This window comes from Chelonoidis abingdonii, chromosome 4 (genome assembly GCF_003597395.2).
Source record: "Chelonoidis abingdonii isolate Lonesome George chromosome 4, CheloAbing_2.0, whole genome shotgun sequence".
NCBI lineage: Eukaryota > Metazoa > Chordata > Testudines > Testudinidae > Chelonoidis > Chelonoidis abingdonii.
Window position 1 is genome coordinate 70,915,462 of NC_133772.1, and position 24,319 is coordinate 70,939,780.

The 24,319-nt window shown below is 42.3% G+C and overlaps 1 protein-coding gene across 8 annotated transcripts in view; it reads left to right on the forward strand.

The window, feature by feature from the left end:
• The window catches only part of TRIM44 (tripartite motif containing 44), a 547,049-nt gene that overhangs the window by 19,896 nt on the left and 502,834 nt on the right, over window positions 1-24,319 (forward strand). For all 8 annotated transcript variants that reach the window (XR_012655773.1, XM_032805109.2, XM_075065262.1 and 5 more), the window contains one exon: window positions 22,581-22,820. Coding sequence is in view for 7 of the 8 variants with exons in the window: in XM_032805109.2 (XP_032661000.1) it covers window positions 22,581-22,820 (240 nt within the window). In the remaining variant the exon portion in view is untranslated. The remainder of the gene's footprint in view (window positions 1-22,580; window positions 22,821-24,319) is intronic.

The window sequence follows — 24,319 nt, forward strand, 5'->3', positions numbered from 1 at the left end:
AAACCTCCTCAATCAGCACCTCAGTCTGGGACAGTTCTTCGGATTTGTCACCTAAAAAGACTGGCTTAGGTGTGAGAATCTCCCTAACATCCTCTGCAGTGAAAATCAATGCAAAGAATTTAGCTTCTCCACTATGGCTTTGTCTTCCATGAGTGATCCTTTATCACCTTGAGAATCCATGACCCCACTGACAGGCTGTCTGCTTTTGACGTACTTAAAATTATTTTTGCTATTAGTTTTTTGCTAGTTGCTCTTCAAATTCTTTTTTGGCCTACCTAATAATACTTTTACATTTGACTAGCCAGAGTTTATGCTCTTTTCTATTTTCCTCCATAGGATTTGACTTCCAGTTTTTAAAGGAAGCTTTTTTGCTTCTAACAGCCTCTCTTGCTTTGTTGTTTAGCCATCATGGCTTTTTTCTAGTTATCTTTATAATAAGATAGATATAATTTGAGGCTCTATAATATTTTTTTTTTAAAGTTTCCATATAGCTTGCAGACCTTTCACTCCTGTGACTGTTTCTTTTAATTTCTGTTAAAATGAGTTTCCTCATTTTTGTGTAGTTCTTTTTTAGCTTAAATGTTACTAGGGTGGGCTTCTCTGGCATTTTCCCCTTCACAAGGATGTTAAATTTAATTATATTATGGTTGCTATTACTGAGCAGTTCAGGTACATACATCTCTTGGATTAGATACTGTGTTCCACTTAGTACTAAATAAAGAATTGTCTCACCCCTTGTGGGTTCTAGGACTTGCTGCTCCAAAAAGCAGTCATTAATGGTGTCTAGAAACTTTATATCTGCATCCTTCCCTGAGGTGACATGTACCCAGTGTATATGAGGGTAGTTGAAATCCCCCATTATTATTGAGTTTTCTGTGTTTAAAGCCTCTCTAATTTCCCTGAGCGTTTCACTTTCACCATCACAGTCCTAGTCCAATTGTCGGTAGTATATTCCTGTTGCTATACTCTTGTTATTCAAGTATGGAATTTCTTAAGAAAGGTCCATAGAGATTCTGTGTGTAGTTTTATTCGTATAAGAGTTTTACTGTATTTGGCTTTCTATGCTTTCTTTCACATATTTAGTGCCATTCCCCCGCCAGCACGACCTACTCTGTCATTCCTATATATTTTGTACCCTTGTATTACCATAACCCATTGATTATTATCGTTCCGCAAAATTTCTGTGATGCCTATTATATCAATATCCTCATTTAATACCAGGCACTCAAGTTAACCCATTTTAGTATTTAGATTTTTACCATTTGTATACCAGCACTTTCAGTTGTCTGCCCTCCAAGTGATGTCATTGAATGGGACTCTTTTTTTCATTTTACTGTTTCTCTTCAGTTCCTCTCTGTACTTTATCAACTTCTATCCTCTCCTCTTTGCTAGGATATAGAAAATCCTTGATAATAGATCCTCCACTATAGGATGTATCTGTCTGAACTGTGTGCTACTCCACACCTGTCAGCTTTCCCTCAGCCCTTAGTTTAAAAATTCCTCTATGACCTTTTAAATTTTACATGCCAGCATTCTGGTTCCATTTTGTGGTTTAGGTGGAGCCCATCCTTCCTATCTAGGCTCCTCCTTTCCCAAAAGGTCCCCCAGTTCCTAATAAACCTAAAACCCTCCTCCCTATTCTATCATCTCTCACATTCATTGAACCTCTGCAGTTCTGCCTGTCTAACTGGCCCTATATGTGGAACTGGAAGCATTTCAGAGAATGTTATCATGGAGGTCTTGGGTTTTAATCTCCTACACAGCAGCCTGAATTTGGTCCCCAGCACTTCTCTCCTACCTTTCCATATATCATTGGTACCTACATGTATCACAACCGCTGGTTCTTCCCCAGCACTGCACATAAGTCTGTCTAGTTGTCTGGAGAGATCTGCAATCCTTGCATCCAGCAGGCAATTTCCTTGGAGAAGAAGGATTTGGCGTGGAGCTTTTGGAATTTGTTTGTTAGCCTTCAGGCGCACTTCTACTGCTTGTCTGTGAAGTGTTGGATGTTGGCTGGGTAGCAGCAATGTAGGGAGGTTAACTTTTCTCTTTGTCTATTTTTGGTATTTTTATTTGATCTTGGGCAATTAATGGGTTTGTCAGAGGTGCCTAGAGCATTGTATGAGGCCAGTGTATAATTGTGTAATAAAAGAAATCCAAACAAAGAACAAATTAAAAGGCCCAGACTAAAACTGTAAAGTTCTTCTAAAAAACTGGCCATAAATACAAGCAAAAGCTTCATGGCTTCATGACCCCACACATGCTCAGCAGCTCATTGGCCAGCCTGTGTTCCTGTACCCATCGTCTCTCAGCAGTTGGACCAGAGGAAGACCTAACTTTTTTTTCCCCCTCCCTTTCCTATCTGGTAACTTGGAGGTCCTGCTCCTCCTTGGGGGCTTGTATATCAAAAGGTCAACCTTGTTCTTACAGACTCTGACTCACGACTCTGCTCCCACTGTGCCTCTTGAGTGTCTGCAGACTAGAGTTCAACATAAATCCCAGTAGATTCATACGTATAGACACAAAGTGAGGTTGAGAATTGTGAAGTGCTAAGAATCCCTAACTCACACTGAAGTTAATGGGAGACCAAGGTGTTCAGCAACTGGCAGGATCAGACTCCTAGGAAAATGGATCCCTTCTAAATTGGCATATTGTACTTTCTAAGTTACCCTGCTTTTCTGTACATTAACCTTCCATTTCCAGCACTATAGTTTACGGTCCGCATGGTTGTCAGCAATTTCCTTAATCTGTTTTTGCTGTAATGCTATAAACTGTATGTAGTTATTTTTATAACTAACGCAAGCAAATTAGCATAGCAGCATCTGAATTAAAGGAACCCTTCTTTGTTGCACAGAACCTCATTTTCAGTTAACTAGTTCAGTGTAGCTGTGTTACCTGTGGCCACCGGTATAAGTCTAACAGGCTGGAGGTTTGTGTGTATTTATACAAACAGAAGATCAGTGCACAGAGTCCGTTAACTGAAGTTTATAAGTCTATTTAACAACCTTTCTGGAGCCAACACAAAAAGGCAGCAACAGTCCCTGACTTGTGTAAAAGGGAAATAGTTGCAGGATGTACCTTTTTGTTTTGTGGGGAAGGAGAAGCAGGAAGGGGAGAAGGTTAAATGGCCTTTTTTAAATATCAACTTCATTTTTTAAAGCCGTGAAATGTTCTTTGTCACCTCTTCTGCTTTATTGTTACTGTCAGAGAAATGTGGGCTTTAAACAGTTCAATACAACTACAAAATTGCCTCTTCATCTAAAGTTTTAGCAAGTAGTTTTCAGTAACGGTCTCTGCCAAATGAAGAGCTGATTATGAGGCAAATGCCATTTTGACAAGCTGAGCAGAGCCGTGACTCTTTTTCCCTATAGGAAACTACATTTCATGTTTCCAGTGCCGGATGATATGTGACGTTTAATTTAAGACCCTTGCTACCTACTTATAAAACTTTACTATGGTAATAGTGATAAAGCAGCTGAGTGTTACATTTGACAGTCTTTTTTCCCTTTACCTAGTTCATCCGTCTGTTCAGTTATGGCTGAGATGCCTTACTTGCAGTAAATAAAGAGGCTTAACCCTACAGTTTTATGAATTAAGGAGATTTGGCTTGTAGATAACGATCTAACAGTGAATCTCATTTAATCTCTTTGGTCATTCACTGGCTCACTTGTTATATGCCAGGCAAATGTATACAATGCAAAAGGAAAAAGGGGTAGGGGATAATGGCATCATAGGGAAGGGTCCTGTGGTTAGTTCATACAATTACTAATTTCCCACTGGAGTGATGCGAATTTCATTGATCTGTAATTGAAATCCCCACAGAGGAAAGGGCACTAATAATATTGACAAGCCTGTTACCATGAAAAGGAAACACTGGATTTTTTTTTTTCAAGTTTATGGGGATGGTATTGGCATTGATGTGACCCTGTCAGATTCTGCAGGCTAAACTGGGTCAGGCCAGCTCACTCTTTGAATGGGAGACCTCCCAGGAATCAAGGTTAATGATTCACTGAGTGGAGTGTTTCCTCCTTGGTCAGAGCAGAACTCGTGCCCCAGTGTGGCATTGGTGGGTGTTTTCCCTCAAGTGAGTTTTATGAAACAAGTGTTGACCGCTGGTGGTGGTTAATTTGGTAAGAGCAGAGGTGATAATCCTGGTGTCCTGACTAAATTCCAGATGGTATAAATCACTTTTTGCCTATCAACCCCCTCCCCCTGTGCTGCTATTGGATAGTGTGTTTCCAGAGCATGGTCCTCTTGTATAAGTATCTTACTATCTGAGCACCTCACAATCTGTAATGTATATATTTATTCTCACTGCACCTCTCTATGCTACAGAAGAACTACTGTCCCATTATATGAATGGAGAAACTGATGCACAGAGAACTAAGCAACTTGCCCAAGGTCCCTCAGCATGTCTGTGGCAGAGCAGGGCATTGAATTCTTGTCTTCTGAGTCCCACAATTTACTGACTTCTATGAAAACAGAACTGGACCCTCCATTTGACTGAAGTTGCAACATAAATGTAAATGATTTATTGTTGGGGCAATTTTGGACTCCAAGCATAGGGTGTGGATTGATCACTTATAACTGGGAGATTAAACATCTAGAGAAATGAAGTTATGTCAGCATACATTCAGCAGTTAGAGATGTGGCAGTTGCTGGGTGAATGGCAGATTTTCATGTAACTGTGAGGTCCCTGGCTACCAGTTCTGTTGTTGGAAAGCATTCTTCCACCATTGTAAGTTCATCCACAACGCTGAAAAAAAACCAACAACCTTGGAATGTGTACAGTCCGAATGAATTGTCCCAGTTCAGGGAAAAGTGGAGAGCAATGGACAGCCAAGCAATATCCACCATCTGTGGTTGGGACTGAGGCAACTTCTACTATGAAGTACACATAACAAGCCCAGCTTTTGGCAGAGAGGCTAACAGTGAGGCTTTCTCTGTTTTTCTCTGAGCCCTCATCAAGCTGCTGCAGTGATTTTACTGAGATGTCTCTTGCAAAGAATGTTTAATCCTGATTTTTACTAGGAAGGGAAAATGTAATAATCGGAGTCCATAAGATAGCAATCTCCCCTCAGATGCCCTTGCTGTATGTACATCCTGCATGTTGCCGCACGTGAGACTCCAACGTGGCCATTCAGTGCGTAAATTGCTCTTTTACCAGGTGAACTAATAGGGGCTGTGCTAAGGTTGTGTTGTAACTCTCGTTGGCTTGGTCTATACTAGACTTTTTTTCCTTAAAAATTTCCCACTATTGCACTACCACTAGTGCTGTACCACTTGTGTTAGGGGTGAGTGTGTGTGTATGTGAGAGAGAGTGAGAGTGTGTGTGTATGTGTGTGTGATGCTTCCAGTCAAGAAGTTACATTTTGCAGTCTTGCGCCAGAACTAGAAAGGCCTTGGGTAGGGAAACAGGGGGCTGACGTTTTAACTGTCTTTCATTTTGAAATAAGTGGACTCGTTTGGGAGGGGACTGAATCACATTTTGTCTCTGTAAACCAAATGAAATATGTTCTACATCAGTTTTAAATATAATGCCTACCTGAACAAAGAGCCCCCACAAACCTTTCGTGTCACTTTCAACCACCTACTTCCTATGTGATTACTCCTAGAGCGGAATTGTTTCTCTAGGTTTTGAGAGGAGTGGGTAGGAGAATTGCAGAAATCCAATAACATTAGACAGCCATGATTCTTGGAGTGGATTGTGGCTATGTCTGTAGTGCTTTGTGCTACCTGTTTCTAAGATGGTTAAAGTATTATTTAGAGACCCTTTACACACAGAGAGAAAGGGAGGACAAAACCACTGAAGCAACATGATGCTTATAATGTGTTGCTGTATTCTTTCCTCATGGAAACTTATTGCCTCATAACATTCTAAACAGATGGTTATATTCTAGAAACAACAAAATGTTGTTTTGAATGTTTATTACTAATCAGCTCTTCCTTAGGTTTTGTTAAATCAGGGCAGTTGCTATATATTTACACTGGCAAACTGACCTCACACGCCTGATGACTAGCCATCAAAAGGCAAACGCACATTGTACTAATGATCTGCTAAGCTATTGTCAAAGCCATCATTTTTAATGGGACTAAATTGCACTGTAAACAGATGAAGTAGGATGTCTGTGATGGACTGTTCCTGAAATTGCTTGAATTGGTTTCTAGTCATGGGTGGAGATTCCAATTTTAATTGGAGGGTAGGTTGACTGCGTTTTGCTTTGTGGGGATGTCTAGTTTAGAAACTTATCTGTTTGTCAGGTAGGAACTGTCGCCTAAACTAGTAGATGAAATAATGGGTGTAAATGACTGTTCAAGGTGAAAGACAGTGAAGAATAAAGCCCTGTGTGTCTGGAGACATCAATCCAACTCTCTGTTCCTACAGCAGACTTGGTTTGACTTTGGGCAAGGCATTTAGGCTACGTCTATGCTACACACCTTTGGTGGCTGCATGTAGTGTACATGTATGTGCCATAGTGAAAAGCAGGCTGTGCCCACACTGGTGTGTGTGTGTGTGTGTGCGTGTAGCTGCACATGTCAGTGAAAGGTTCTGGCAGAGGGGAGGCAGTGGAGGAAGGCTTCAGCAGGGGGAGCACCGGAGTCTTTCCCTACTGCTGGAGCCTTTCCCCACTGCAGGAAAAACTCTGGCAATGGGGAGGCAGCAGGGATACTACACTGCTAAAAAGCAGTGTAGATGGGAAGGCATGGTTTGGATTACTAGTAGGTTTGCCAACCCTCCAGGATTGTCCTGGAGTCTCCAGGAATTAAAGATTAATCTTTAATTAAAGATTGTCATGATGAAATCTCCGGGAACTCATTCAACCAAAGTTGGGAACCCTAGCTACTAGAGTGCTGTGTGGATAGGGCCCTTCATTTTCAGGTTTTATTTTATTTAATTTTTCCCAGGAATTTATCAGTGTTTATTACCACCACAACAAAAACAGGTGAAAATCGGTGCAAAAACCTCTTAATTTTTCTGGGTAAATACCAGGGTTTATTTTGGTGGATGGAAAGATAGGAGAAAAAAGTATTTGGTAGATTGATGAACAGAATTCGAAGCATTAATGTGGTTTGCTGCAGAACTGAAACAGAACTCAAAACACAATACCACCTCTGAGGTTGAGAAAACAATACATCTCCAATCCCCAAATAAAACTTTTTTCATTTGAATAAACAGTTTACTGTTGTAGACTTAAAACTATTAGCCTATAAATATTTACATTTAATAATTGGGCCACACCATTTGCAGTTCATACACTCACTTCATCCTTTTCTCCTGTTTTTTTGTTTTTTTCAGAACTTGTGAATACTTCCTTGTGTTCTGAACTGTATTCTGATCCAGATTTCCATTTTCTTCCTATTTCATGTGTCAAATCTTTAAACCATTAACTGCTAACAGCTTGAAATGTGTATGTGGTGGGCGTAAGATTCACCAGTATGTTCAGATGCGCATGCACTTCAGAGCTTGTGTGCGTGCCTGTTTCTTTATTGTATGTATCTTTTAGACTAATATGTAGCCTTACTTCAACAGGCAGCTTTGCATATACACACAAACTAATTTCTTATCGTAATACATATATCTCATGCAATGTATTGTATTGTCCTAATCAAACAAGTTTATATAATATTTGAATGATACAAAAGTAGAGTGAAAATCAGAAAAAACAGAATAATATTTTTTATAAAACCTGGGAATTTTTCAGTAAAAATAGGTTTAAACTGAAAATGAAGGGGCTTATGTATAGGGTTGCCAATTTTTTAATATATAAAATCTGGACACTCCTCCTCATCCCTCTGAGGTCCTGCCCCGCCCCTTTCTCCTGAGTTCCCGCCCTCCATTTGCTCCTCTTTCCCCCACCCCTGTTGCTTGCTGCTCTTCTCCTCCCCCTGCCCCCAACCGTAGGTCAGGAGGGACTTGCCTGCAGAGCCGGAACTGGGAGCTGCAGCTGCCCAATGCAGGTAGGAGGTTGTCATAAACAGATAGCTAAGGGTTAATGTCTCTTTCACCTGGAAAGGGTTAACAAACAACACCTAACCAGAGGACCAATCAGGAAACAAGATACTTTCAAATCTCAAGGGAGGGAAGCCTTTGTTTTTGGTTTTTGGGTTTTGCTTAGTTCTCTCTGGTTTCTGAGAGTGACCACACGTACCTACAGGCTCTCTAATCTTCTAGTCCAATTCTGTAAGTACAAAGGTAGAAAGGCGGATATAGTCTTTTTAATTGGTTTTTCTTTATTTGCATGTGTATTTGCTGGAAGTGTGTTAAATTGTATTTCTGTTGGAGAAAGCTTTTCTCCAGTTTCTATAAGCTGAGAAACCCTGTAATATTACATCTTGGAATTACAGAGATTTCTTATTTTTTTCTTTCTTTTATTAAAAACTTCCTTTTAAAGATCTGTTTGATTTTTCCCCAGTTGAGGCTCAAGGGAATTGAGTCTGTACTCACCAGAGAATTGGTGGGAGGAAGGAGAAAGGGAGGAGGGAAAACCTGCTCTCTGTGTTTATCTCTGTCTCTCTTCTCCGGGACAAGGGAGGGGGAAAGAGGGAATCCCTTTGTTTAGATTCACGGAGCTTGAAACTGTATTGCCTCTGGGTGAGGTGGAAAGCCTCTGGTTTAAGATTCAAGGAGTTTGGATCACAGTATCTTCCAGGTAACCCAGGGAGGGAAAGCGTAAGATAGGCACTAGTGAGGGAAAGAGTTTACTTTCCTTGTGTTAAGATCCAGGGGGTCTGGATCTTGGGGGTCCCCAGGGAAGGTTTTGGGGAGACCAGAGTTTATCGGGCACTCAGAGTCCTGATTGGTGGCAGTGTATCAGATCTAAGCTGGTAATTAAGTTTAGAGGATTTTATGCTAGTACCTCATTTTTTGGACTCTAAGGTTCAAATTGAGGAAGTATACTATGACAGAGGTGGCCCCAGGTGAGTGAGGGCTGGCGTGGGTAATGACTAGGTGCCTCCCCGGCCTGCTATAACTGGACTTTAGGTGTCCAGTCAGTAGATCTGACTGGACACTGTCAGGTCCCCCTTTCGACCAGACTTTCCAGTTGAAAACAGGACACATGGCCACTGTAAGTCCTTGCAAAACTCACATACATACCCATACCCTTTGGGCCTGTTCACCTAAGCTGTATGGCCCAGGTCTCATGGTCTACACTACTATTCTGTGCTGGGGGCGTGCTGTGCATGTACATATTCTCTACACTGTCGAAAAAAGCATGCAGTATGGACATACCCTTAGGCTTTGTACCTCTGTTTCCGCAGGTTCACCCCTGTTGCAGTGCTGGCATACAAAGAAAGCATGGTTATTGTACTAGTCCTCCCAGCAGTCTTGTGATTGCTCCTGCAACTGCTCTGTTCAAGGTTTTCTGTAATTCTAATTATTATATTGCAGGTTCTGTAACCTTTATGTATGAGTTTTCTGTGTTTATAAGGTGTAATGTATGCTGTCTTAGAGCATTTCTTGTTTAAATACAGAATATAGTACAGTATATGCATTAGAGGGTTGCACACTTCATTACTTCTGTTGGCTGAGCTCATTGCATTTCCTCCCCACCTCCCAAGCTTCCTGTTTGCCACTCCAATGCTGGGGCTCTGTGCATCCCGTCCCCCATTATTTCTTTTATTTCTGTCTGATAAGTCATTCATTTTATCAATATTTACAACTGGTTTGATATATAGAAAATTGCAGAGCTGGTTGAAGAAGCTGTTGAGTCTGCTGACCAGATGCCAGGGGTTCTGTATGTCCCCCATTTCTCCCTTCTGTTTGTCTGATTTTCACCAAATCAACAGGGTTCTTGATGCTTAGAGCATTCCCTGAAATTTTATAATTTGATGGGAGGCCGTGTTCAAAAGTTACTATGTTACACTGAATTTGATGGCATCTGTTTGTAACACCTCTTTCCTCCCTCCCTACCCACTGTCTCAATATAATTTGTTTTGGCCAAGTAATGTTGGACTCACAGGACATAGTACCTCAGCTGGCAGCAGGAGAGAGGAGTTATCTTGGGGGTGGGAAATGGGTTGCTGAGTCTACTCTGGGGAGTACTTGTGATGAGCTTGACCCAGCTCTCTTTCTTCCTGCCCCAGGTGGTACCTCCGAGGAGCGGTATGGAGCCATGTGCTGGATTTGTTGGATGGGGGCAGGGGATCGGGAGCCATTCAGGCTCTCTTTGCCCTCTTGCCCATCTCAGCAGCTCCCAGGCATTCTCACTGGTGCAGCGTACTACTGCTTTGGTGACAGGGTGGGCATGGGTCATTAGAATGTGTGCTCAATTATTACTTGAGCATTCTGCCACCATATTCCTGAGGAACACCAGCAAGAGAAGGGAAATGAAGATCATTAGCCGTTAACACATCTGGAAAAACCCACTGTCCTTCCAAAGGACAAAGAAAAGGCACTTCTCTAGCCAGAGGGCTTTCCTGTAGCTGCATTTCAAAAGCCTGCTGCAAATATGGAGGTGTCAGAGTGTCTCTAACAAGTTGCAAGAATCTCTTATTCTGGGAAGTGCTAGGCAAACTAAATATAGGAGTCACTGTCAGCTCCCCCTATACTTTTTATGCACTGCTGATGTGTGTTGATTTTACAAAATACCTGCTGTTTTATACAATGAAATGGCAACTTACAGAAGTTATATTTTGAAAATTCAAAACTCCAAGGCTGGATGGTTGCTCTGACAAACCCTACGTCAGAGAACTGGGCTGGGAACTGTAGCATACATACTCTCAACTGACTGGTAATACAGTGATGGGAGTGCTATTTGGGGACTGAACTTGTTTAACACAAAGCATGATGATTGGTGTGGCTACCTGGAACTGCTGAAAGTTACAGTGGTTCAGCTGAGCCATTGTGTGTCCAGGGTGGATGAGGATCCGTCAGGTTATGTCCATTGGAGAAACCAAGAAAAGGAACGTTATGTTTACAATCAAATTACAAACCTGTTCAGTAGGCAAAGTTACCTCCCTTGCTGCCTTTCTCATGCCCATCTCCAGCGTACCAACAGATGATGCTTTAACAAGAGCTAACTGACCAGCAGATGTCCAGTGGGAACCCCTGCCATGTAGTCTGGGGGAGCAGTGGAACCTAGGTGGGCCCTGTGCTGCCTGTTCCCATCTTTGGTTCCGCCCTAATATAGAGTGAGAACCTGGTTTAGAAATTATGTGGGGGTTGCAGATTTATCTGAGACATGACGCTTATGTTAGTCACGTGTTTTTGTTTCATATTTTGGAAGAACACTGTGCAGGAAGTGTTTGTTTTTGACATGCAGATCCAGCCATCTAATTAAACTCAAAATGTCAACAAAATCCATCATTTCTATGGCAAATCAGAGCCCTGGAAGCAGCAGGATAAATCTGTCAAGAACAAATGAAGACATTTTCACTTCATGCTTATAAACTTCAAACCTCTAGTGCTACTGTGTCTGCTCTCTGTGCTGGCTAGGACAGGGCAGATTGTCACAGAAGTGCCATCTTCTCTCACTTCTGTTTTTTTTTCTATTCTTTTCTTTTCAGAACAGTGACCATTCAAATGAGCATCTGAAGTGGTATTCTTGCCTTGATTTTTATTATTAGATCTATAGTTGCAATTCCACTTTCATTTCACTCTTTTCCTCATAAGGTGAGGCACAGAATGGCTTCCTTTATACCTGGCAGGTAGTCTGGCTAATAGGATGAACGCTTCAGAAGCAAGTGAGTCATTTCAGCTTTCTATTTGTGCTGCTTTCTGCCCTTGACCCCTTGCAAGTTTTGCTGGAGAATGCCCTGTGAGTGTTTTCAAGGAGTACTTCCAGCACAGGTTTCCATCATTATCTAACAGTGTCGATTAAAGGGGGAAATGTATCACGTCTTGTTGCTTGCTGGCAACAGCCCTGCCATCAGATCTGGGATTAACTGTCAGAGGCTCACAGAATGATACCTATAAAGCTACTGTGTTCTGTGTGTGTGAGATTAATTCTATCCTCCCCTTCTCATTTTTAACTATTATAGCTGAGACTGGTAGCACTGCCTACTATAAAGGTTGCGTGGGACTTTCTATAATAAAACCCTGTTTTCAGTTAGTTATAACTGTAGCCAACTTTAACTGGTCTCAGTGAAATTTTCCATACCAAGTGTCCATCTCAGACTGGATTTGTTTGGAACTTTTCAGCCAAAACAGTTCCGCCATTTTTGAGAATGAGATTAAGGGCCGGGGAAGTTGTTCTGCAGTGTTTTTTAGAAAAATAAAATGATGGTAACCGTTTCCTTGAGAAGCTCTAGCATGCTGGTACTTTGATGCAGAGACTTGAAATTTGACAGGGTGATATCCTCTATGTCAGGGATGTGCCTTTTGCTTGTTGCTCTAGTTTGGAATAAGACCAGGGACGGGACCTGAGAGCAGGAAACCGGTTTTTCCTGACCTGCACCTCTTCCTCCTGTAAACCACGCCCTCCTCCCATGCCCATACAGCAGTGGTCCCCAACCTTTTCGTCTGGCGGGCGCCAGACGAAGGACCATGGCGGCGGTGGAGCATCTGCCGAAATGTTGGCGACACCTCTTGATGATGCCACTTGCGTTGCCCCTGCCATACAGTGTGGAGGAAGAAACTGCTTGATTTGAGAGCAGAAGGGACAAGAACTGGACTGGGGAGGAGGGGAAGAGTAGATTGGGACAAGGAGGCTGCTGGGACTGAATTGGACGGAATGACTGGGAGTTATGCTTGAGAAACAGAGACCAGGAACTGGGCAGGGGGAGGTTGGGGGAGTGGGACTGGCTGACTAGGATGGGGGAGGAGAGGTACTGGGTGTGAGCCAACGAGGGAAATGGTTGGGGAGACTGGGAGCCAGTTGGTGGTGGGGAGATATTGAGATGCTAACGGGAGAAAGGAGCCTGGGACTGGGAACTAGTGGCGGAAGAGTGGACCTAAAAGGGGAGTGATGGAGCAGGAGTGTGGGGGCAGAATTGGGACTAGCTAGGCTAATAGATCAGTGAGTCTAAAACTTTTTTTTTTTTTTTTTGTTTACTGGTGACCCCTTTCACACAGCAAGCCTGTGTGTGTGACCCCCCCCCCATAAATTAAACACACTCTTTTATATATTTAAAACCATTATAAATTCTGGAGGCAAGCGAGGTTTGGGGTGGAGGTTGACAGCTTTTGACCCCCCATGTAATAACCTCGTGACCCCTGAGAGGTCCTGACCCCCAGTTTGAGAACCCCTGTAATAGATCATATAAGGAGCTCGGGATGTGGTAGGAGGAGGGAGAATGAGATTCTAAAGGAGAATGGGAAGGAAAACTGGGATTGGGAACCAATGGAAGGGGCTGGGAATCCGGGAAGAGAATGACTGGAGGGTGGGTGGGGAGAGGAGGGTAGAGACGGATCAGAGAAGGAGCTAGGATGGGGAAACTAGGACTGGCTGTGCTAGAAGACTCTGACTGGGATGAAAAGCCTTAGGAGTAGAGACTTGGACAGGGTAGGCAAGGAGACTAGGACTGGAGTGAAGTGACAGGACTGGGACAGGAATAGGCTGTAGAGGATGTGGCTGAAGACGTTCAAGTTTGGCTGGAGTGGGGGGAATGCTCTGAGCGGTTATGTACACTAGGGGTCGGCAACCTTTCAGAAGTGCTGTGCCGAGTCTTCATTTATTCACTCTAATTTAATGTTTTGCATGCCAGTAATGCATTTTAGTGTTTTTAGAAGATCTTTCTATAAGTCTATAATATATAACTAAACTGTATATAAAGTAAATAAGGTTTTGAAAATGTTTAAGAAGATTCATTTAAAATTAAATTAAAATGCAGAGTCCTCCGGACCGGTGGCCAGGACCCAGGCAATGTGAGTGCCACTGAAAATCAGCTTGTGTGCTGCCTTTGGCACGGATGCCATAGGTTGCCTACCCCTGGTGTACACCATAGTGCACACCTCTCCTCCCGCAGTCAGCATATATCTGTGAAACCTCATCCTTCTCTAATCAGTACTGGTCCTTATAGAGGACGACAATCTACTATTGCTATAATTTACACCATTTGCTCAGGTGGGAGTGATCTGAGCAGTGGACCTAAAGGTTCCAGCTCTTCTAATGACCCACATGGCTTTCAATATGATTCCACATTATAGAATTTGTTTTTTCAGTTTGCTTTATTTTTTTTTAAATGAAGATATTACACACAAAAAAATAGGTTAAAAGAGCATTAAGCTTGCTTAGTGCAACCTTAATTCAGCCCCCTTGTATATAGGCATTAGGATATGTTTTTTAATTACATGATCACAAACTATATTTCCAGAGGCCCAGCTTCACTCAGTGCACATGATGGAGCTGGTTTGGGGGAGTGATGAGGGTTGTATAGTAAAGCAGGCTGTTGTCTGTAGGAGCCCCTGCTTTGTTTGTTGCAGAAGCCGATAGGAGTAAGGTGAATGAGGCAGGGGATTGCAGGAATGAAAAGGAGAGTCTCATGGTTTAGGCAGTTGAATGCTGTCCTGGAGAACTGGATTCTGTTACTTTCAAGCAACCTTGCGGGCAGACTGTTCAGAACAAGGGCACAAATCCCAGATTGGCGGTGAGTTCTATACTTAGAGTTCACCGACCAGTTATCAATTATGAACACCTCAAGCACTATAACAGCCTAAACATGGTGTCATAGACCTCTTGATTGCTCCAGTCTGTCTTGTCACCTAGGCAAGTCTACTTTTGTGATAGATGGTCACTTACACCATGAATCACAGCAGTATTCAGGTTACTTCCAGTCCGAAAGGACCAGTCACTTCCCCCAGGTCAGTTGCACTGTAGATTTCACACAAACAACACTTGTCACCAATCCTATAATAAACTATATATAGATTTATTAATAGGAAAAGGAAATAAGTTATTTACAAGGTTACAACAGGCAAACATATATACACAAATGAGTTATACTCTTAATTTTTCAAAAGGTGAAAGAAGCTTCTATAATGAACATGTTCTGTTGTCTTAAAGGGCTAACCCAGACTAAACAGCTGGTGATTCCTTACTTTGTCCTAGAAACCTTTTCCCCCATAGTCCAAATAGCAATGAGATGCAGTTTCTCCTTATTAGAGGTTTTTATTCTATTTTCCCCTTCTTCTTTGAGCTGCAAACGCAGCTGATGGCAGGAATTCACTTGCAAGAATTCACTTGGTGGTTCTTCCCCAACGAAGAGAGAAAACAACAAAGTATTTTGTCCTCTTTAATATTCCACTTCAGTCCATCTAGTGTCCAGGGGCCTTCCTTGTCAGGCAGGTTGTAACACTTTCTGTTGGAGACCAGCATTTTTAATGTCTCTCTCCTTTCTGGTGATTTACACTGTTACAGAGGCTTAAAGTGCCAATGCTCAAATATTACTTTACCATATGGGATACAGATCTTATCAGTGAGATTAACGCCTGCAGCAACTCACAAGCATTCAATAAAGTCTAAACACATTCTTATAATTCTAAGACCTGTTTTAACTATGCTAATACAGAGATGAGCCAGACTGATTTCAGCCATGTATTTGTCAGTATTCACCTGAGGCACGGGGACCTTAAGATGAGCAGGCACCTGGTTTGCCAGTGTCACAATCCCTGCCTCTGCCACAGAGTTCTTATGTGATGTTGGACAGCTCATTTGAACCAGATTTTTCACAAGTGGCCACTAATTGTGTGTTCCTCCATTTCTGGGTGTCTGACTTGTGACCCTGGTGTATAATTTGCAGGAGTCTTGAGCACTCAGAGTTGCAAGTGAAGTCAGTGGGAGCTGTGCTTTGAACATATAAAATGCTATATGAGGCAATGTACTCTGAAAAAAAACAGGTCCTAGTTGTGTCAGATTGGGCATCCCTAAATAGTAGATTATTCTGACCTACATGTTCTGTGCCTCAGTTTCCCCTTGTGAGATAATACTGCCTCATCTCACAGGGGTATTGCCCAGGAGGAAAATTAACAATTCTGTCTTTGGAGCAGGGTTTGAACAGTGTGCAGTAAAATGTGTCAGCTTTGCAAAATGTGTTTTACCAGATCTGCTTTTTTATCAAAAAAAAGTTTCAGCCAAAAAACTTCACCCAGGTCTAGATGCATAGGCAACTATAATTCCGGCATTTCTTAACCTTGAATGCTTGACTTTGAAATTCTAATAATGTTATTGAAAGTACTGTTTTGTGTATAGCATGTATATAATACATAGATGAATAGCCGTAAGGTGCTTCTCATAATCCTTCAGGCTCTGGCAGAGTATGGAAGTTTATCGGTGTAAATAAATGTTTAAAATACTGCCCAGATGTTGTTTGGAATTTCGGTTTTTATAGGTTGTCCTCGTCCTGCACTCAAGGGCTGTGCTGCTGCAGTCAGACACTGGAAGTAGATTTTTGGGGGGAGGCGGTTCTGAGGCAGTGTAGATTTCAAAGATGCCCTGCACCTAACCCCCCATTTACTGTGATCCCGTCAGATAGCACACTAAGCAGGGTAAGATTGGGTCAGTACTTGGATGGGATGGCGGCAACCAGTCTGTGGCGCTGCAAGGAATGATGTTGGGAATTCAGAGGGCAACTCTTCTCTTGGAGTTGTCACTGCATGAGTATCGCAGTATGGTGTTACGGGGTGCTGTGTTTCTATCTTTTCAGAAGATATTAAAAGCTGAGGTCCTGCTTGCTTGTGTTCGTTAACAGTCCTGTTTGTATCACCAAGGGGGATTAAGCTTGGTGTGCTGGCCAAATTCTAACAATGAGAATTTAATTCTCCCTAACTAAATTCCATCTTCAGTTTCACTTGCACACAGTGCTCTTGTTATGTTGTGGTAAAACAGGAGCTGGTGAGTTTGACTCCAGAAGTGACTGCCTTTTGGTAGTGGATTAGAGTAATCCTTGACAAGTTACTAGATTCATCTATATTTGGAAAGTGCTTTGAGATGAAGGATGCTCTATAAACATAAAATGATGTAATTTAGTCTAATTATTTTTCAGAAAACTATTGGATTTGAGGTGGTAATATTCTCTCTTCCCCTCACTCCCCCATTTCATCATAACCTGAAGTAATACTGTAACTGAAACGTTCATCTGTTCTTTTACACTTCCAAACTGCCCACATATTTTAGGTCCCCATTTAAACTGTCTTTCGTTTGCACCTCAGTTTCCTAAAATCTTGGAGGGACTCTGCTATGGAGTGATGTCTTCCTTTCCAGAACACTTCATAGTACAACTCATAGGCTAAGTCTGTCAATCTGAACAGGGGGATCTTGTCTTACACGTTCTGTTTGGCCCCAGTGTAAGATCAGAGTTTTTGTTAAGGTTTGACTATATTCTCACTGATGCACAAGGCACAGATAAAGACCATCTCTGTTCTGAGGAGCTACTGAATGCCCTTCTGAGGGAAGGCCATGCCCCTTTGGCTATGAATTTCTTTATTGAATTCAAGTCTGTGTGAGACAAATAAGGAGTCTGATTGCATTACTGCAATGCATTCCTTGTGGGGCAACCTGAGAAGGTAACTCAGATTTCAGCTCGTGCGAATGTGGCTGCCTGCTTAATGACTAGGGTTTCACATGGAGCATGTTATACCATGTCCGAGCTTTCAGTTGGTCTCCATGGGTAAATCATGGTGTTGGAAAAGAAAACCTTTTTGTAGTTTGAATCCTGGATCTTAGAGATCATCTCCCACTCAGCTTTCTTGTGCTAGGAAAAATTGGATGCCTAATTCACTGCTGGTGGGGACAGTGGTGAGGGCTGGAGTGTAGAAATGCTGCAGATGCTGTTGCTACTGCATCATCAAACTCTAGGCTATCCACTGTTGCGAACAACAGTGTTGCAATTTTGATGCTGAACTATGGGTACAGTTTTGCCAGTGCAGATGCAGCCTCTTTGGGGTCCAACTTGGCATTGAAGATCAGCTGGCACAGTTGAGTTCACAGCCTTCTGGTTTGTAAGTCTGAGTCTGGGGGTAGGCTGGTCCCAGAGGAGGGCCATTCACTCTGGAGCTCACTGCTCCTCTTGTTGCACTTGAATCTAAGACTTAAGTTTTGTGGTTAAGGCATTGGACTGAGGTTCCAAAAATCTCAGTTCAGTTCCTTTCTCTGCGAAAGACTTCAGTGCGACTTTGGGTAAAGTCACTTAAGACCAGATTTTTGAAGTTCTCAGCACCCACAACTGGAGCCAGATCTTCAAAACTGCTCAACATCCAGAAGCTCCCATGTATTTATGGTTAGACTTTCAGATCAACTTAACACCCAACATACTGAGCTCTCTAAAATCCATCTATTCTGGTGCCTAAATGGGAAATGAGCTTTTAATCGCTCTGTGCCTCAGTTCCTGCTTTATAAAATGAGGAGAATGCTTCCTTTGTCTTGTCTATTTAGATTGTAAGATCTTGGGGACAGGGATTGTCAGTCTTACTAAGAGTTTGTATCATACTTAGTACAGTGAGGTCCCAACCTCCTAATACAGATGAGTTTGTTCTATTTTCATTATTTTATTACTGTCATCTCAGGAGAAGCTTTTTGGTGTGTGGAAGAAGTGTTTGAGGGTTTTCCCTTTGAGGGTGGAGAACAGGGAGTCCTTTTGGCATTGATTTGATCATAGATGTAGACGACCTTAGTGTTCGTACATGCACATAAAGGCTGAAATGGATGCTTTTCATTATTGGTCTTTTTCCAATTTATTAAAAAAGAATAAGAAAAATTTTTCTGTTAAAAACAAAAAGCATATGGACAAAAAATGCCATATTCTGAAGGCTCCTGCAAGCCGTCCTATTTAGGAAGTGTGAATTTATGCATTAAGTTGCAGGCCCCTGCTCAGAGGAAACTGAATGTTCATCAGGATTAACAGAACCTTTACATGCGGAGTGTGTAAATGGGTTGTCAGCATAACAAATGTGTTCCTGTTGTTCTCAGTTTTGTGACTAATGCTGTCATCTTGATGTGTCTTTTTTAAAAATGTTTTATTATTATTTATTTACGTGGTGCCATTTATGTGCTAAGGGCCTTTACAGACATAGAGCCTGATTCTAAACTCACTTACACAGTTAAAACTTCATTGACATAAGTGGAGTTACTCCCAATTTACATAGTGGTCAGATCAGGCTCTGAAGTATCCTTTTGCTCATGGGTATGGCTTGGGCCTTTTGAGTCAATGTAGGGAGAGGCTAAGGCTTGTGTACACTGGCACTTTACAGCGCTGAAACTTTCTCGCTCAGGCATATGAAAAAACACCCCCCGGAGCAATGCAAGTTTCAGTGGTGTAAAGTAGCAGTGTAGACTGTGCACTGGCATTAGGAGGCACGCTCCCAACGCTGGTAGCTACTTCCCTCATGGGAGTGCTTTAACGTTGGTAGTGAAGACATACCTGTAGACTGCCACTGTCTGGGCTGTATCTGTTCTGTGGATAAAAAGAAGACTTCAACCTCCAGGGCTGTCAGTCAGGGACATTTCTTCAGAGCTAATTATCTGTATAAATACTAGTCTTGCAAAATTGTGCCCTTCCAGGGTGATCAAATGACTTATAAAAAACAAAAATTAGTAAGTAAAATCATTAGTCTATTCATCAATAATCATTATGGCAAAGGATGAACAGTAAATCTAATAGGAGTACTTGTGGCATCTTAGAAACTAACATTTATTTGAGCATAAGCTTTTGTGTGTTACAGCCCACTTCGTCGGATGCAGTGGAAAATACAGTAGGAAGATTATATATATACACACACACACACACACACAAATTGAAACACAATGGGTGTTACCATACACACTCTAACAAGTGCATCATCAGGGATCTACAACCGATCCTGAAGGATGATCCATCACTCTCACAGAACTTGGGAGACAGGCCAGTCCTCGCTTACAGACAGCCCCCCAACCTGAAGCAAATTCTCACCAGCAACCACAGACCACACAACAAAAACACTAACCCAGGAACCTATCCTTGCAACAAAGCCCGTTGCCAACTCTGTCCACATATTTATTCAGGGGACACCATCTTAGGACCTAACCACATCAGCCACACTATCAGAGGCTCGTTCACCTGCACATCTACCAATGTGATATATGCCATCATGTGCCAGCAATGCCCCTCTGCCATGTACATTGGCCAAACTGGACAGTCTCTATGTAAAAGAATAAATGGACACAAATCAGACGTCAAGAATTATAACATTCAAAAACCAGTCAGAGAACACTTCAACCTCCCTGGACACTTGATTACAGACCTAAAAGTCGCAATATTACAACAAAAAAAAACTTCAGAAACAGACTCCAATGAGAGACTGCTGAATTGTAATTAATTTGCAAAATGGACACCATTAAATTAGGCTTAAATAAAGACTGGGAGTGGATGGGTCATTACACAAAGTAAAACTATTTCCACATGTTTATTCTCCCCTTCCCTTCCCCCACCACTGTTCCTCACAACCTCTTGTCAACTGCTGCAAATGGACCATTTTCATTACCACTACAAAAAGGTTTTTTTTTCCCTCTCCTGCTGGTAATAGCTCACCTTAACTGATCACTCTTGTTAGAGTGTGTATGGTAACACCCATTGTTTTGTGTTCTCTGTGTGTATATGTATATATATCTTCCTACTGTATTTTCGATGGCATGCATCCAATGAAGTGGGCTGTAGCCCACAAAAGCTTATGCTCAAATAAATTGATTAGTCTCTAAGGTGCCACAAGTAGTCCTGTTCTTTTTGCGGATACAAACTAACATGGCTGCTACTCTGAAACAAGTAAATCTAATGCCAGGATTGTATATTTGCAGGACTTTCTTTGCCAGGCTGATAATCGTATATAAATAGTAGAGAGAGAAAATTACTTGAAGTTCATAAACAGAAGGATAGTGTGGCAGTGAATGATCTAGTTCCAATTTCTTTACTTAATTGGTGTGGCCCTTCTTCGATATCCATATCCTAGTTTTCCCTGTAGTTCCTCTATGTGCAATGTATCTCCTCTACATCTTATTTGAAGTGTCCAGTGAACAATACTGACGTGTTCATCCAGTACCACTTGCACAACTAAGGGCTTATCTGCACATCCAACACTGCAGTGACACAGCTGCACCATCGTAGCGCTTAGGCTATGTCTACACTAGGGAGCTTACATTGGCACAGCTATACTGATGCAGCTGCGTCGCTGTAAGATCTCTCTTGCAGCTGCTCTATGCTGATGGGAGAGAGCTCTCCTGTGGACATTAATCTACCCCCAATGAGCGGCAGTAGCAATGTCGGCAGGAGAAGCTTTCCACCAACGTAGCGCTGTGCACACTACTGCTTATGCCAGCATAACTTATGTCACTTAGGGAGGTAGAATATTCATATCCCTGAGCGACATAAGTTTTGCTGACATAAGTGGTAGTGTAGACATAGCCTTAGTGAAGAGACTGCCTACGCTGACAGGAGGGCTTCTCCCCAAGAGGCAGTAGCTATGTCAACGGGAAAAGCTCTCCCATCAACCTTGCACCCAGGATTAGGTCAGTGTAACTGCATCATTCAGGGATATGGACTTTCCACACCCCTGAGCAACATAGTTGTACCAGCGTAAGTCTGTAGACCAGACCAAGCCTAAGGGCTGGTCTACACTATGGGGAGGTGGGAACGATTTATCTAAGTTACGCAACTTCAGCTACATTAATAACGTAGCTGAAGTCGATGTACTTAGATCTACTCTACCGTGGTGTCTTCACTGCGGTGTGTCAATTCCCCTTGCACTTCTCATTGAGGTGGAGTACCGGAGTCGATGCTACAGCAATGGGCGGTTGATTTATCGCATCTATACTAGACATGATAACTCAACCCCCACTGGATCGATCGCTGCCTGTCGATCCAGCCCGTAGTGTAGATAAGCCCTCAGACAAAGTGCTGTGAAGTGTACTGACATGGGCAGATAGTTTTGTGGTTAACTGTTGGGTCCTTCACCTTGCTGCAGTAACAAACCTTTATTTATCTCGAGTCTGTTTTATGCCAATTTTGAGACCTTCCAAGTTAAAGTAATTTCAATAAAGTAAAATTATTGTAACTGCTTTATCCTAATCTTTGGTAAATGAGATAATGTCCCACTTCTTATTCGGTAATTGATCTTGTGAGGTTTATTAAGTATGTTTAGCTTTGGCTCACCACATCTCTGAATCCATCCATCATTTAGCCTACAGGGATTAATGTAGGACTCTTTGCTGCGCAGAATCTTCTGTTTAAATATAGAACCAGACCTCTACATTTCATGCTGCTAGGCTGGAAGCTTAGACTTGGGAGCAACCTGGGAGTTAGGGGGTATTGAAGGTTCTACAGAAATGTTACGCTGCTGCTGGAGTGGCAACAAAAATAGCCTAGCTGTCATCTGTTCTATGTGGGGAACAAACTCCATGTACAGATGGCAATCAGAGATTCACTTGAAGGAGGAGAACGATGACTTCTAGTTTGAAGGTATGGGCCTCTTCTGGCAATATTTTGTAATAGACTTCTGTTTTGGGGACAAAGAGGTGCAGCAATGGACAAGAGATTCTCAGATGCCTGGGGAGCAGGGACCAGTTCAATGCTTTGCCTGCTTCCAAACAATCACTGACGGGGTGATAGCTCAGACGCTTGCACTATAAAGCTGTACTCTAACAAGCAACTTTCTCTCCTGTGTATGTGATCTGCAGGTGACTCGGAGTGAGATGAAATTGTGTGTTCAGCAGGAGTTTGACACTGTACGGCGGCTGGTCTGTGAGGAGGAACGGAAAGCTCTACACCTAGTGGACCTCCAGGAAGCAGTGGCCACTGCTCATGTGACAGAGGTACTGGCAGAAATCAACGTCCACATGGCAAAGCTGATGACTGAGATGGCAGAGATCAGAAGGCAGCTGAACACCTTCAATGAGTTAGCCCTGCTCAAGCCTGAGGTAAAAACTAAGAGCAGATGAAATGATTATGGCAAGAGACAATACAACATTGTGATGGATGCAGGAAAGAAGTCTCCCCTGTTGCATATGTCAGCATTAAAGATGCGCACAAATGCCACCAAACGTCTGAGGTGATAAGCCAAGATGAAAGTACAGTAATAGTGCAGGATGAGTTGTGCGGTCATATTGAATACCCACATAAGTGGTTAAAGGGGCACAAAGCCAAATGCCTGTAACCACTTAATAGAGGATTTCTAGTGTACTGCAGTTGTAATTTTTGAAGTGTGCTATTGCTTCATAAAACATCTAGAGAATCCTTTAACATCCTTGTAATATGGCAAACAAGTGGTGAGCTTCAGGGTTATAATAGCCAGCCTGCCCTCACCCTCACCACTCCTGGGATACCCATTTTTTGCATAGCAGGGCTATATATAACAGTGCATGTGCGTTCCTGGAAAAATGAAACACCTAGGACAGTAGTATTTAAACTCCAAACACAGACCCTGTGAGATCTACATGATCAGCACTCTTCTTCCCCTACCTGGGTTCTGAGTTTGGGATTGGATAAACAGCCACCCAAAATTCATCTATAGCCAAACTCCCTGAGTGTGCACACCTGAACTAAAAAAAATCTCACGTAACTGGCATTTCTGCTTCTAGTCCTCATTTGAATCCCGAAGTACAAAGATGGGGATGGGGGCAGGGCAGGGGGGATTATGGTTGGGGCAGGGAAAGGGGAAGCATATTCAAACACTTCCAGTGTGTACAGCTTCAGTACTAAAAGCCTGTAGTGAGTTTTTTGTTTGCTATTGTTTTTAACTCAGACCAGTTTGCGTCTTCCTTGTCTATCTCTTTACCCATCAATTTATGCTTTCTCTGTCTTCAGCACTGTAAAAGCTTCATAAAACACCAGCTTTATGGCGTATTCATTACAGGGTGAATGAAATTCCTGTAACTGTTTAGACCATATAATGATATGGTAACTTGATATATGCCTGCTAAGGGAAGCCCATTCTTCACATGTGGGCTCCTAGGTCGGTGTGTACATCAATGTGGAATTATGTTGCTTTTGTTATAGTATCAACCAAAGGCCTGAACCAAGATCAGAACCCCTTTGTGCTAGGCACTGTACACTTAGTAAGAAATAGTCCCTGCCCCAAAGAGTTTGTAATCTAATATTGAGCACCTTTATAAGGCCCACAGGTTTGGGAATACAGGTTTGCAGTTTAAAGATGTATGGTTTTAATTCACGTAAGATTTCTTTTTTAATCATTTTCATAGACAGTGGTTGAAATTCAGCTCTGTTGAAACTGTAGCTACTTCCCTGGCATTACAGCAGGGATGAATTTAAGAAACTCAGGTTGGAAAGAATCCCAGCAGGTCAAGAACTAAAGCTTAAACTGTTTGTGATGCTCTGGGAACAAATTAATTCTGCTCAATATCTTTTGATGCAATTGCACCTGTAATGTAAAGGGAACTGAAGACACTCTGAGTTGAAT